At 40.1% G+C, this 15,633-nt stretch overlaps 1 protein-coding gene across 1 annotated transcript in view; it reads right to left on the bottom strand.

Moving 5' to 3' along the window:
- ZNF804B (zinc finger protein 804B) overlaps nt 1-15,633 on the bottom strand; it is a 576,747-nt gene that overhangs the window by 110,491 nt on the left and 450,623 nt on the right. Inside the window, exon 2 of the mRNA XM_066239133.1 lies at nt 7,288-7,431. Coding sequence (XP_066095230.1) covers nt 7,288-7,431 — 144 coding nt within the window. The remainder of the gene's footprint in view (nt 1-7,287; nt 7,432-15,633) is intronic.

The following is a 15,633-nucleotide window of genomic DNA, read 5'->3' as shown; positions in this document are numbered from 1 at the left end:
GGAAAGTTTCTTTTTAGAGATATATTCTAATAAATAAGACAGGATGATAGAATTAGAATCATTATTTTACAGCTCTAAATGAAATACATAATAGATATAGGTCAATGATCCTTTTTGACAACACTGGAGGGCTTCTTAATAATAGTGGATGGATCAAGCTGATGGTACCTAACCCTACTTCCCAAACTTAAAGTCAGTCAGCTCAGTCAGTTCAGAGCATTGTTACAAAATGACAAGGTTCCAGGTTCGATCCCTGTCAGGGCACAAATGGGAAGCAACCAAGGAAAACATGACTGAGTGAAACAAAAAATGAACACTTCCCTTGGAGCATCACCCTGAGCGTCAAGGCCAAGGCTGCTGGTTCAATTCCCTGGTTTGGGCATATACAGAAGAAGCTCAATTTTTCTCTTTCTCTCTCTCTCTCCCTGCTTTTCTCAAATAGAGAGAGAGAGAGAGAGAGAACTAGATAACATATGCCTTTTCACGGAAGAATGAAATAAGCCCTCTAATATATTTCTAACCAAGAAGAAAATATGAACCTGCACTTGAATAGCTCTCTATTTGTAACAATCAGTTAAAAGGACATACACAAAATAGAAAATGTGAAAAGAACACGGGGCTGTGCCCAGCAAAATACTGAGCATGTGGAACAATCCAGTTTTTTCAACACATAATTTGCAAGGAGTAAAATTTAAAGGTGGAATGAAAAACCTAAATTTTAAATAAACAGTTGGCCACTGAGCAATGCAGGGTTAAAGACACAGACCTCCAGTGCAGTTGAAAACCTTCATATAACTTTTGACTCTTCCAAAACTTAATAGACTACTGCTGCCCAGAAGAGTTATTGATAACAAAAACAGTCCATTAACCCATCTTTTATATGTTACATGCTATATTTTATATAAAGTAAGCTAGAGAAAAGAAAATTTATAAAAATCATAAGAAAAAGAAAATACATTGATAGTACTGTATTTATTTATTGATGCTATAAGTTTACCGTATGTTTACAAGATAAATTATCCGCCAGTAGCCTCAATACTATCTTATTTGATACAAAAAAATGGTAGTCATTATATGTATTACCAACACTAAACATTAAAAAATGTGAAAAAAATCATATTTATTTACAGGTATAACAATAAATGCATTTACAGTACAGAAACAGCAATATAATTGCTGTATGGTAGGCTAGTGTGGTTAATATTATCACTTCACAGCAGCCTAGCTAATTCACTAATGAGTGAACCATCATAAAATTAACCCATACAGAATTCAGTATTACAGTTATATTCTTAATATAGTATTGAAAACATTGTCACAGTCTTTAAAAAATATTAACTGTGATAATAGACTGATATACAGTTTCCCCAATTACAAGAAATATGCTGTATAGTCATGTAATTCTTTGATAGTAAACTCATAAAGCTATAAGAAAACTAATACATTATTAATTTTATATTAAATATCATTTGTCTTTTGCCTATGTCAAGATGAGATATCTATTTCCATGCAAGTCTTGAGCATAATATTCTACACCATATCCTTAAATATTGAAGATAACACAAAATGTCTCATACAATTTTTGTTGTACAGTTATCATATTTTTACACAAATACACACACAAACAAAAGATAGCATGATGTATGGCATGATGATGATTATTTAATATTAAGTTTAAGTGGATCTTCATAAAGGTCTTCATCCTCATTGTCTTCACCTCAGACTGAGAAGAAAGAGGAAGGTTGGTCTTGCTGTCTCAGAAGTAGCGGAGGTAGAGGAGGTGGAGGAGGTGAAGAAAATGGAGGAAGAGGTGGTGAAGGAAATGGAGGAGGTGGAGAAGGAGGAGGAGGAAGTGGTGGAGGAAGAGGAGGAAGAGGTGGAGGTGGTGGAAGAGGAGGTGGAGAAGGTGGTGGAGGAGGCGGAGGAGGTGGAAGAGGTGGTGGAGGAGGTGGAGGAGAAGGAAGTGGAGGAGTAGGAGAAGGAGGAGGAGGAGGAGGTGGAAAAGGTGGAGGAGGAGAAGGAGGAGGAGGTGGAAGAGGTGGCAGAGAAGAAGGAGGAGGAGGAGGAGAAGGAGGTGGTGGTGGAGGTGGAGGAGGTGGAAGAGGTGGAGGAGGAGAAGGAGGAGGAGGAGGAGAAGGAGGAGGAGGAGGAGAAAGAGGTGGTGATGGAGGTGGAAGAGGTGGAGGAGGAGAAGGAGGAGGAGGAGAAGGAGGTGGTGGTGGAGGTGGAGGAGGTGGAAGAGGTGGAGGAGGAGAAGGAGGAGGAGGAGGAGAAGGAGGTGGTGGTGGAGGTGGAGGAGGTGGAAGAGGTGGAGGAGGTGGAGGAGGAGGAGGAGAAGGAGGTGGTGGTGGAGGTGGAGGAGGTGGAAGAAGTGGAGGAGGGGAAGGAGGTGGAAGAAGTGGAGGAAGAGAAGGAGGAGGAGGAGGAGAAGGAGGTGGTGATGAAGGTGGTGGAGGTGGAGGAGGAGGAGGAGGAGGAGAAGGAGGAGGAGAAGGAGGTGGTGGTGGAGGTGGTGGAGGTGGTGGAGGTGGAGGAGGTGGAGGAGGTGGAAGAGGTGGAGGAGGTGGAGGAGGTGGAGGAGGAGGAGGAGGAAGAAGAGAAGGAGGTGGACATGGAGGAGGAGGAGGTGGAAGAGGTGAAGAAGATGAAAGAAGTAGAAAGGGAGGTAGTAGGGGTAGGCAGACTGAATGTAACTTTATTGAAATACATCATAATTTCTGTATGACTTTATTGCTTTTTAATTTAGGTAATAGTGTTTCTATATAGTACCAATCCTTTCATTATTTGCTTTAGTTTCCATTTCTATATCATGGCAGGATAGGTGTCATAGAAGAAGTCAAAAGCATCTTGAACAACTGGATTCCTCCTGGCAGGCTGTCTGCATCAGTTGTTTTCTGGCTCTCCTCCTCCCAGTCTTCCTCTACCCATCATCTGCCAATGGGTCAGGCTCTCCTCCTCCAAGTCTTCTTCTACCCATCATCTGCCATTGGGTCAGGCTCTCCTCCTCCCAGTCTTCCTCTACCCATCATCTTCCATTGGGTCAGGCTCTCCTCCTCCAAGTCTTCTTCTACCCATCATCTGCCATTGGGTCAGGCTCTCCTCCTCCCAGTCTTCTTCTACCCATCATCTGCCATTGGGTCAGAAGTCCTCACTTTTATCAAGTCATCTCCTGTTAATTCCTCTGCTGTGGTGTCTATTAGCTTTTAAATTTCTCAATTTCTCCAAGATCCATATCTTGAAACTACTCACCCCTCTCCACCATTTTTTTATGGCCACATTCACAATCTCATTTATGATTTTCTTGATTGGCTATGTCATAAATTATCTGAAGTCATACACAACACTTGGACACAGTTTTCTCCAGTAAGAATTTATTTATTTTTTTGAGCTTGATGGCTTTCATGGCCTTTTCTGTGACCAACAATGGCATCTTTAATGGCGCAATCTTTCCAGACTTTCTTGATGTTTGCTCTTTCAGGGTTCTCTTCCCTAATGTTGACAATTCTTCCAGAGAAAGACGTGCAATATGGCATAAAGGTCCTTATGACCCCTGATCCAGAGGCTGAATTAGAGAAAGTTTGGGGACAAGTGGACCGCTTTGACATTTTGGTGTTGAATTTCTGGGGTTTTGGGTGGCCAGGAGCATTGTCCATAGCTTTGAAGGCAGTCATTTCTAAGGTAATTTCTAACCTCAGGGACAAAGCATCAGTGGAATTAATCCAGAAAAAGGATTCTCATTGTCCAGGTGTCCTTGCTGTACAAACAAAAGACTGGCAGCTGCTATTTATCTTTCCCCTTTAAGGCTTGGGTTAGCAGCTTTATAGAGAAGGGCAATCCTGATCATAAACCCAACTGCATTTACACAAATGGTACTTAGTCTATTTCCTTCCGCCTTAAATCCTGCTGCTCACTTCCTCTCCTCCTTACTGATAAATGTTGTTTAAAGCTTTTGGGTTTTTTTTTTTTGTAAGCAGAATATGGAACTTTTATCTGCATTAAAAACCAGATTGAGCAAATATCCTTTTTCCTCAATGATTTTCTTAAAATGGCAGCTGGGCACTCACTCACCTGCTGCCTCTTGGTCAACAGAAGTGGCTTCTCCTCTTATCTTGACACTTTTTAACCCAAACCTCTTTCTGAAATTAACAAACTGTCTTTTGCTGTCATAAAATTCTCAGCTTTTGATCTGTTACTTACCTTTTGCTTTAAGTTATTATACAATGACTTTCTTTTTCTTTTCCCTAGTCATATTAGAGTCTATAGGTATGCTTTTCTGATAGCAATCCTGGACCCATAAAAAAAGCTGTGTTTTTAATATTAGGTAAAAAGGGGTTTTGTGAAAAGTGCAGCATTTTATGTCTGCTGACATAACTGCTGTGGACACTTCATAAATTCCCTTGTTTTACAGTGGTTCTTACACTGTATTCATTTATCCTGAAACGGTGGCAGGAGCGGCTGTAGGCCTGCACCTATGTGACATATCAAGCAATTTGGATTTTTCCTACAATAGCAAGACTTTTTTTTCAGCTTATTAGGAGCACTTCCAGAATCTTTAGGGGCACTTTGCATGGGTCCTCTGGTCTTATTCAATATTTCTGACATTGCATTAACATGATGAAATAGAAGTGAAAATTGTAAGAGATCACTTTTCACTGTGTACACCATTTACTGGAAAAACTACTCACATAGAGATGATTAACATCAGAAAGTGTTTTAAACATATACTGGAAACATTTGTGTTCACCACAAGACACAGGAGGTGGCTGCAAAAACTTTTAACTTCTTATAATAGATCTCTGCATCGTTAATGGTAGTAAATAATAAAATAGGCTAGTATCTACATATATTTTATACATTCCTGACATAAACTTCCTCTTATTTTTTTCAATATTTTTAGGCTAACAGGTTGTCTGTGAGTCTTTTTCAAATTGTCACACATCTCCAAAAAAAATTCTGCAATATATCCGTTTAAAATATTTATTAAAAGAAACTTAAAGACATGTCATCAAAAATTAGATATTTTTATTTTTAAGTTTTTTTAGATTTATTTTATTGATTTTAGAGAGAGGAAGGGAGACAGTGAGAGAGACAGGAACATCAGTCTGTTCTGTATGTACACTGACCGGGGATTGAACTGGCAACCTCTGTGCCTTGAGACGATGCCTCTAACCCACTGAGCCACCCAGCCAGGCAAAAAAAAATTGTAGATATTTTTAGATACTGATTTTAACTGACCCAAATTTATACATCATTTATGAGATGACTATAAAAACAAAACCCTGATATTAAGAAATTACTATTAATTTTTAGATATGATAATGACTATGTTGTTTAAGCATAATTATATATCTTGAAATACTTTCAGATAAAATGATGTGATGTCTGGAATTTGCTTCAAAATAATGCATGGTGCTGGTGATGGTGCTGGTGGGGGAGGGAGGGGGAGAGGTGGTGGTCAACATGAAAAAAAAAATGCTATTGTTGGAGTGTATGGTAGCCACGTAATTTATTTTTATATGTTTGAAAAATTGTATTGTATATTATTTCTAAAAGCATGTTCCTGGGCCCCATCTCATAGCTATTGAATTAGAATATCTGAAAGAGAATCTAAGAATCCAATAGGATTGTTACACACACTAAAATTTAGAAATCCCAATTCTAAAACAATTTATCCTATTGTTCTTGTTCTTTCAAGTGAAATGCATCAAATTCATACACATGCAGTACCTTTAAAGACAGAAACTGTGTCCTGCATCTCCCAAGGCCATATATTTTGTATGCACTATTAGTGATGTTAGCCAAAATATTGTTGTTCACTGTGATAAATACTTCAGGTCTAGATTATACAAACTTACCCATATATTCCCATATGTGGTCCATTTGATATCAGGAGTGGGTATGTTCTCACAGCTGTTACAATAATCCTCTGGCCATGTGGACTTCTTTCTTAATGGTATTTAACATTCCTAATTCTTTTCTCTATTTTTTATTGAAGATTTTATTTATTGATTTTAGAAGGAGGAGAGAAAAAGGCAGTGGTGGGAGCAAGAAACATCGACTCATAGTTGCATATGTGCCTTAACTGGGCAAGCCTGGGGTTTTGAACTGGCCACCTCAGCACTCCAGGTTAATACTTTATCTACTGTGCCACCACAGGCCAGGCAACACTCTTCATTCCTAAATGCCAATATTTCCATATCTTGTGTAGCAAAGATAAAATCTAATAGGATGGGAACAATAGCCTCCTCTCTCACAGACAGATTAATTAAAAGAGATTATTAGTAGCCATGTGTAGCGTACCTACACTATTATACACACAAAGAGAGAGAGAGAGAGAGAAAATGTTTTCGCCAGCCATCACGCCTCAGCTTTACTTGAGTTTTTGTTTCTTTGCAATGGTTCTTTTATTAAGTAACCACTTTGACTCCCTAATAATGTATTCTTGGGAAAATGTAACTTACGTAAAACAGTTTTTCCAAATACCTACTATTCCCTATACCTACACCTTGGAAATCTTGTAAAAACTCTGTAACTGGCCCTGGCCGGTTGGCTCAGTGGTAGAGCATCAGCCTGGCATGCAGGAGTCCTGGGTTCAATTCCCAGCCAAGGCACACAGGAGAAGCGCCCATTTGCTTCTCCACCCCTCCCCCTCTCCTTCCTCTCTGTCTCTCTCTTCTCCTCCCACAGCCGAGGCTCCATTGGAGCAAAGTTGGCCTGGGCGCTGAGGAATGGCTCCATGGCCTCTACCTCAGGTGCTAGAATGGCTCTGGTCACAACAGAGCAACGCCTCAGATGGGCAGAGCATCGCCCCCTGGCAGGCATGTGGGGTGGATCCCTGTCGGATGCATGCAGGAGTCTGACTGCCTTCTCGTTTCCAACTTCAGAAATAGAGAAAGAAGAAGAAGAAAAACCTCAAAAAACAAAACAAAAAAACAAAATTCTGTAACTGATGCTGTCTTATTCTGTCCAGTGTTGTAATTATGCCACTAAGTAGCTGGGTGGTTTTGAATATGACACTCTTTTTATTGGGTTCTGGTTTCCCTATATTATATATATATAAAATTCTAAAATAAATGACTCTGTACCCCTAAGGTCACCTATAGTTTTATGCTACTCCTAGGAAAAGAATATTTTACTAATATAAATAGAAAATGGGAACTTTCAAGAAAAAAAGATATAAAAGTTTCACCTCAACATCTTAGATGATAATAAATAAGGTCAAATGGATACATTCTGGTCTGAAGGTATAAATGCAGAAGTATTAAGGATGTTCTCACTTTTGCTTACCTGCTTATGAGCATGGTCATAAGAATTAATATGATTATCAAATTCCTGGTGTTTGTGATACTGTTTGTCACATAATTCACAGTAAAAGTTTGCCTTTACATCCTCCAGGGCCTTTGCTGTGGACTTCTCCTTTTCTGGAAAATCCTTTAAAAAAAAAGCGAAAGTGTTGGTTACAGTTCTCTGTAATAGCATAAATCACATTATTCATGTCAGTATTTAATTTTGCTGTGACTGAAGTAATAGGCTCACTATCTTTTGGAAATTCATGGCACAGGGAAGCAACTTTCAGTTCAGCCTTATCCCTAAGTTATCAATAAACATATAATGAACTGTCCCCCAGGAGCCCTGGTCTGACCCAGGCACTGTTCATCCTTCTTGCCGCCCGTTTCCAGCTGTGCTGCCACGACGCACCTCACTGGGATACGAGCACCGTTTCTGCTTGTCCAGGGGCCCATCTCAAATACAACAAGGCCTCTCTAGTACAATGTTTTATTGGGACACTAAGTACATTGTTTTATATCACTTCTCCGTGTGTCAGGGACATATGTTAGCCTCACTGAAATCATCAGTGTCAGAACGTGCTATTCTCACTGCACACAATGCTTTCCTCCCTTGTTGAATTAATGAGCTTGTAATCCTTCCCCAATGGCCGGCTCTTTGTCCACTCTGGGGAACTTTCCCTGACTTTCCAGAAGAAAGCATCCATTATGGTACTTTCTTACTGAACACATCTATGACCATTCCTATTTGGCTCCTTCACAGACGTTTCTTTCCTTGATATTAACCTGTACATTTTTGTGTGCCACATAATTTCACTATTAGCCAACTGATTATCCACTCCACACACTCTCCCTTGATTACCGCCATTCAAACCATAGCTACAGCCTTATTTACCCATCATCTCTAACTCCAGCCTAAGCTTCTTCCACAAGCATGAGCTCCTGCTGGACGTTGCCAGTGCGTGTCAAGTTTTACAAGACTATTACCCTTACAATATCGACTATGCTTTCTCTCAAACAGAGCTTTGGCCACATTATTATCCTGCTTGAAGTCCTCTTGAATTCTTTTATTCCCTATAAAATGTGATAAATACACATTGAGCATAAACTCTGTGCCAGGTAATAGGCTAAGTGTGTGAATTCTCTCATTTATTCCTCATAACAATCATATAAAAATAAGTTCTATCTAACTTTACATTTTACAGCCTGACTGGTGGTGGCATAGAGAATAGACTGTTGACCTGAAATGCTGAGGTCCCGGATTGAAACCCCGAGGTCTCTGACTTGAGCATGGGATCATCTACATGATCCCAAGGTCACTGGTGTGAGCAAGGGGTCACTAGGTCAGCTTGAGCCTGTGGGTCAAGGCACATATGAGAAGCAATCAATGAACAACTAAAAGTGAAGCAACTATGAGTTGATGCTTCTCATCTCTCTCCTTTCTCTCTCTTTCTCTTCCTGTGTGTGTCTCTCTCTTAAAAAAAAAAATTAAGTCTACATTTTAAAAATACATCAACTAGCACAGAGAGATTATAGATTTATAGTCACTGACTTAGTAAGTGGATAAGAAACTTGGATTCAAATAACCTATCTCTAGTTCTCCTGGTAATAAATGGCTGTGCTTTGCCATTTCCCTTTAAGGACATTCCCCTTAATATACCACACAACCTCCTTCATACCTCACCAGTCTCATCTTCTATCAATTCATGCTCCCATATTACCCTCTGCCATTCAATTTCCAGACCTGAGACATGATAGTGTATGATCTGTTTTCATGTCTTTTGCTCTAATAAATTCTTTGAAGGTAGGAACTATTCTATTCATTTTTTGTGTCCACAATGCCAATATACAGTGTGTCTGTAAAGTCATGGTGCACTTTTGACCAGTCACAGGAAAGCAACAAAAGACGATAGAAATGTGAAATCTGCACCAAATAAAAGGAAAACCCTACCAGTTTCTATAGGATGATGTGGCAGCATGTGCACATGCTTAGATGATGATGTAACACCGTGTATATAGCAGAGCAGCCCACGGCCATGCCAGTCGAGATGTGGATGGTAGAGAGGAAAGTTCAGTGCGTTCTGTGGCTCGCTAAATTCAAATCCGTGACCAAAGTGCAATGTGAATATCGGCGCGTTTATAACGAAGTGCCACCACATAGGAATAACATTACTCGGTGGGATAAGCAGTTGAAGGAAACCGGCAGTTTGGTGGAGAAACCCCGTTCTGGTAGGCCATCAGTCAGTGACGAGTCTGTAGAGGCTATACAGGATAGCTACCTAAGGAGCCCTAAAAAATCTGTGCGTGAGCCCACATCGAACTGCACTGAATAGGTATGAAACTGGGATAGTTCTCCTTTGATTTGGTGCAGATTTCACATTTCTACCATCTTTTGTTACTTTCCTGTGACCAGTCAAAAGTGAACTATGACTTTACGGACACACTGTATTGTCGATGTTTATTTAATATGCATTAAATATAATAAATTAATGGATAATGGGGGCTTATATATTCATGACTCTTTATCATTCTGTAAATTCTTCTTCATAATCCTAGTGGTTAAATAAAAGAATAACTGAAACATAAAGGATACCAAGTAAATAGGTATAAAAATGGATGAACAAAATAAAGAATGGGTTTTTGCTTTGTTCCTCCAGAATGACTAACACGGTATAAATATCAGGCCATAGACCTAAATCATGGGTTTATCACTGCCCAGACAAGAAAGCAAACACATAAATTTAGGCAGTTTCTCACAATGTTGGGTGAAGCAATAGGGAAATCAACTAACTGAGAGAGAAAAATAATAAATCAAGTGCAAATATAAGAGGTTAACAGAATTAGTAAAGAACAGGAAGAGAACATGCATACCATTGACAAGCCTCTAAACTAGACCAAATATCTGCATTGCATATCTAAAAGGGTCGAAGTAGGATTTTGTTTGCATTCTAGCTAATGAGGACAGGGAATGAAAGCTACTGGACAGGATATATCTAATGATGAGAATATGAACTCTAATTTTAAGATCAAAACCCAATTACTCAAAGAACTGGGATAATGGCCTGCTTGTATGGTCACTGTTGATAATTGAGGCAAGATTATAGCATTGAAGTAGAGCTAAATCTCTAGGGATAGTAGGCTTAAAGTCAAGGGAAATCATTCTTTCTAATCCAGTCATTCTCACTAGTATTAGTTTTTTATGCCCTTTCTTAGTATAATTTCAGGGACTGGATTGGAACTAGGGACAACTTTGGTTTATTCATCATTCTTACTTTATTATGACCCTGGAACAATAGCCTTTGAAAACTGACTATGTGCCTTGGATATTGAGCAGCTCTGCTTCAGTGCTTTAAAATGCCTCAGCTTTATTAACAGAGTGTGGGCAGGGATAGTAGCTGAGAATTCAGGGTTAATCTGTGATTAAAATGGATTTTCATACTGTTTCAGATTATGTAGAGGATTTTACGACAATAGCTCAATGTCCAGGAGTGAAGCTCCTCCAGTTATTCTTGGTATCTTCATCTAAACATCTTTTATTTCTAAACATCCTTTAATTATGACATTGCACACTTTTCAATAAAAATTTTTATCATTGTAAGAGATTTCTAGTAATATTTTAGTTATATAGCATTTCCCCTGAATGTTCGCATTTTACAAAGACTAAATTACAGTCTCAATGTCTTGCTTTATTTTTCTTGTCAGGAAAGGATGCTGATATAACCATTTTTCTTCCTTCTAAGGATTAATGATATCCCCCCCAGGGCATATCCCGGTTCCCTTATTAAGAGAACAAGAGTGCACAGGTGGGATACAAATGCCATTAGCAAAACATAGAGTTCATAATCCAGGGTCTCTATTCCAGACAAGAGCATAGATCCAACAGCAGGTGACTGGGGGTCAGAAATGTGGCAGCTGAGTCCTGTGGGTAGAAATATCAGGCAGAGGAGAATACATGCCAAGAATTGGGTTGGGTCAGAGGAATCTTAGTGGAAAATAAATAAATGAGTCCTTGGCCCTGGCCAGTGGCTCAGTGGATAGAGTGCTGGCCCGGCGTATGGACATCCTAGATTCAATTCCCAGTCAGGGCACACAGGAGAAGTGACCATCTGCTTCTCCCTCCCCTTCCTCTCCCTGTTCTCTCCCTCTTGCCCTCCTGCAGCCAGTGGCTTAATTGGTTTGAGTGTGGCCCCTAGTGCTAAGGATAGCTCTGTTCAAGTGCATCAACCTTAGGCACTAAAAATAGCTTGGTACTAGAGCACTGGCTCCAGATGCAGTTGCCAGGTGGGTCCTGGTTGGGGCACATGTGGGAGTATGCCTCACTATCTCCCCTCCTCTCACCTTAAATAAATAAGTAAGTAAGTAAGTAAGTAAACAAATAAATAAAGTTCTTAAGAATCTGGAAAAACTTGAAAACTGAGATTAGAGCTATCGCTGAGTAAAAGAACCATAACCCAAACAGTCCATTATATTACTCTGTATGAGGAAGGCCTGCACTCAAGTGCAAAATTGGAATATCTATGGAGATGGAGCTGAGCTGGCTCAGCTTTCTATACCAGAAGGCTGCAGGGTGAGGTCTCAACACTAGTAGTGGAGGTAGCCTAGTCTAAACATACCTCTTAGCAAAAGAGGCAAATGATGTTAGTAATACCTGACTTGTATAAAGTCAGGTCAATGGTAAAGCAGGGTGTGATCTCCATTGTGTTTCACTACCTCAGCCACCCAGCTATGCATCTATGCATCTAACCACACATTCATGTAACTAACCATTAAGCAGTCATATAGTGAAGAATCTCCTGTTAAGTAACTTCTAAATGTCAATTTGTTACCTGATCTTTACCTCAGAATTTTACAGTCTAGTATCCAGTAATTGCATGTAAAGAGGTAAACACTGTAAACTGTGATAGAGTGATAACTACGTTATACAGAGTTTAGCTAGTTCACACTAGGTAAGAGTAATTGTTTTTTATATTTCACATACACATGCAAAAAACCCAAAACAGCTGAACAAACAAACAAACAAAAGAACTCAGAAAGGGAAACAACAGATCATTGGTGATAATAAGGGAAGTGGGGAGGTAATACGGGAAGTGGGGCGATAATAAGGGAAGTGGGGCGGTGATAAGGGAAGTGGGGCAGAGATAATGGAAGTGGGGTGATAAGGGAAGTGGGGCGGTGATAAGGGAAGTGGGGTGGTGATAAGGGAAGTGGGGCGGTGATAAGGGAAGTGGGGCGGTGATAAGGGAAGTGGGGCGGTGATAAGGGAAGTGGGGAGGTGATAAGGGAAGTGGGTGGTGATAAGGGAAGTGGGGCCGTGATAAGGGAAGTAGGGCCATGATAAGGGAAGTGGGCGGTGATAAGGGAAGTGGGGAGGTGATAAGGGAAGTGGGGAGGTGATAAGGGAAGTGGGGCGGTGATAAGGGAAGTGGGGAGGTGATAAGGGAAGTGGGGCCGTGATAAGGGAAGTGGGGCAGTGATAAGGGAAGTGGGGCGGTGATAAGGGAAGTGGGGAGGTGATAAGGGAAGTGGGGAGGTGATAAGGGAAGTGGGAGGTGATAAGGGAAGTGGGGAGGTAATATGGGAAGTGGGGCGGTGATAAGGGAAGTGGGGCGGTGATAAGGGAAGTGGGGCGGTGATAAGGGAAGTGGGGCAGTGATAAGGGAAGTGGGGAGGTGATAAAGGAAGTGAGGTGATAATAAGGGAAATGGGGTGGTGATAAGGGAAGTGGGGCGGTGATAAGGGAAGTGGGGAGGTGATAAAGGAAGTGAGGTGATAATAAGGGAAGTGAGGAGGTAATAAGGGAAGTGGAGTGGTGATAAGGGAAGTGGGGAGGTAAGGGAAGTGGGGAGGTAATAAGGGAAGTGGGGAGGTAATATGGGAAGTGGGGCGGTGATAAGGGAAGTGGGGCAGTGATAAGGGAAGTGGGGCGGTGATAAGGGAAGTGGGGCGGTGATAAGGGAAGTGAGGCGGTGATAAGGGAAGTGGGGCGGTGATAAGGGAAGTGGGGCGGTGATAAGGGATGTGGGGCGGTAATAAGGGAAGTGGGGCGGTGATAAGGGAAGTGAGGCGGTGATAAGGGAAGTGGGGCGGTGATAAGGGAAGTGGGGCGGTGATAAGGGAAGTGGGGCGGTAATAAGGGAAGTGGGGCAATGATAAGGGAAGTGGGGCTGTGATAAGGGAAGTGGGGTGATGATAAGGGAAGTGGGGAGGTAATAAGGGAAGTGGGGCAGTAATAAGGGAAGTGGGGCGGTAATAAGGGAAGTGGGTAGGTAATACGGGAAATGGGGCGGTAATAAGGGAAGTGGGGCGGTAATAAGGGAAGTGGGGCGATAATAAGGGAAGTGGGGTGGTGATAAGGGATGTGGGGAGGTGATAAAGGAAGTGGGGTGGTGATAAGGGAAGTGGGGCGGTAATAAGGGAAGTGGGGCGGTAATAAGGGAAGTGGGGTGGTAATAAGGGAAGTGGGGCAGTAATAAGGTAAGGGAGTGGAGGGAGGGCAGATGGGTGAAGGGGGTCAAAAGTATGGTGATGGATGGAAGCTAGGCTTTAGGTGGTGAGTGTGAGGCAGTATATTCAGATGTCAGAAAACAATGTTGCACAACTGAAATATATAATGTTACAATCCAATGTTAAAACAATAAAACTAAAGTAAAATAAATTAAAAATGACTGGAAGAAAGTTCAACGTTTTTTCCCTGTTTCTTTTACCCATAGCATGAGATACACTGTAAACACTCAGAATTTTTTGCCTTTCTGTTGAATGACAGAATACTTTAACTGATCAAATCACCTAGAAGACAAATGAAGGTGGTATTTACCTGCTGAAATAATCACATAACCTTTGCATATATTTAGAGGTATGGAGTAAATATAAAAATAGTAAAAATATCCACCTATTCTAAGGATCAGTAAATTTAAAAATAAGAAAAAATCAGTGATTCTTGATACTACCGTAGACATATAAAATTTTATCATCATTGCTATGCTGGTTATTTAATTTCTCTTCTCACACTTTGCCTATGAAAAGGACGGGCCTTATTTATCAGAAAAAAATAATATTTATAAAATAAAATAAAACTTTCTGTTAACCATTCTCAATGATTCATTAAAAGGGTAAAAATGAATTATAAATGGAACATGATAGTGATCTTAACAAGGGTGATTTTTAAAACATTACGTGTTACCAGTGGGCATTTTAGGTTGCAATTCAGTAAAAATTCTGCAGTTATTAATTACTTTCCATAATTAAAAATTTTGGGTGCAAGGAAAGAAAATGTACTTTTTCACACCAAGAATTTTAGATTTATGCATATAATGGGTGTATCTGTAAAGTGGCAAGTATTCTGAATGGAGCAACATGTTCATTGGAAAATATGGATGTCTACCACAAAATTATTATTATTGTAATGATGCTCACACACTAACATTACTGAGCTCTTGTTGTCAACCACAAATCTGCTGAGCACTTCATACATCTTAACTCCCTGAAACTTCATGCTAATCTTATAAAGTATTATTTATTATTCTCCCAGATAAAGATATGCAAGACAAAGTACAAACACATTTAGAAACTCGATAGTTGTTGAAGAGCCAAAACTGAATTCAGACTCAGATCTGCCTGACTATGGAATTATTAAGCCCTGTCCTCATGGTTTACCAATTACTTAGCCTTAATCCAGATGCCACATCATTCTGAGCTGTCTCTGCTAACTTTTATGTAGATTTAGGATGGTACAGAATCGCTCACAACCAGAGACTTAGAGGAATAATTATAATTTTAAAAAATCTATAAAGCTCTTGGAGCTGAGAGATGGGCACTAGGAAAAGACAAGCTGGTAGTCCCATTTCTCCTGGTGGCAAATATGTGCCCTGACTATTAAAAAGAGAGAGAGAAAAAATCAATTGCCGTTTTTCATATTTCCTTAATGGTAATACCAGCTCATAGCTTTGAGGAGTGCATTCATATTCTTCGCCTGAAAACTCACTTTTGATTTTTCACTGATGGCTGTAAGATATTGCTTTAAGAATTCTAATGTTCTTTAACCTGTTCTATTATACTGGCCCCAAATAAAATCTTGCTTCAGAGATAGTGTATTTTCCCCACCTCCAGTGACCAAGTGGTTGTTGCTGATTCAGAAACTCTTTTGGTCCTATTTTCTTGTGTCTCTATAAGAGATTAGGAAAGAGAAAACTCTTTTTAGAAGGTTTTATCCATTTATTTATTATATTTTTGTGATAGGAAAAAATGAGTCTTTGAAGAGAAATAGTTTGAATTTCAGCCTCTACCTTACAGCAGGTCAAACTTTCAAGGTTTCAGGTACCTGAATATAAGTTAAGGCAAATAATGAGTA

This window comes from Saccopteryx bilineata, chromosome 7, assembly GCF_036850765.1.
Source record: "Saccopteryx bilineata isolate mSacBil1 chromosome 7, mSacBil1_pri_phased_curated, whole genome shotgun sequence".
NCBI lineage: Eukaryota > Metazoa > Chordata > Mammalia > Chiroptera > Emballonuridae > Saccopteryx > Saccopteryx bilineata.
The sequence above is the reverse complement of the archived record's forward strand: the minus strand, read 5'-3'. Positions and strand labels throughout refer to the sequence as shown.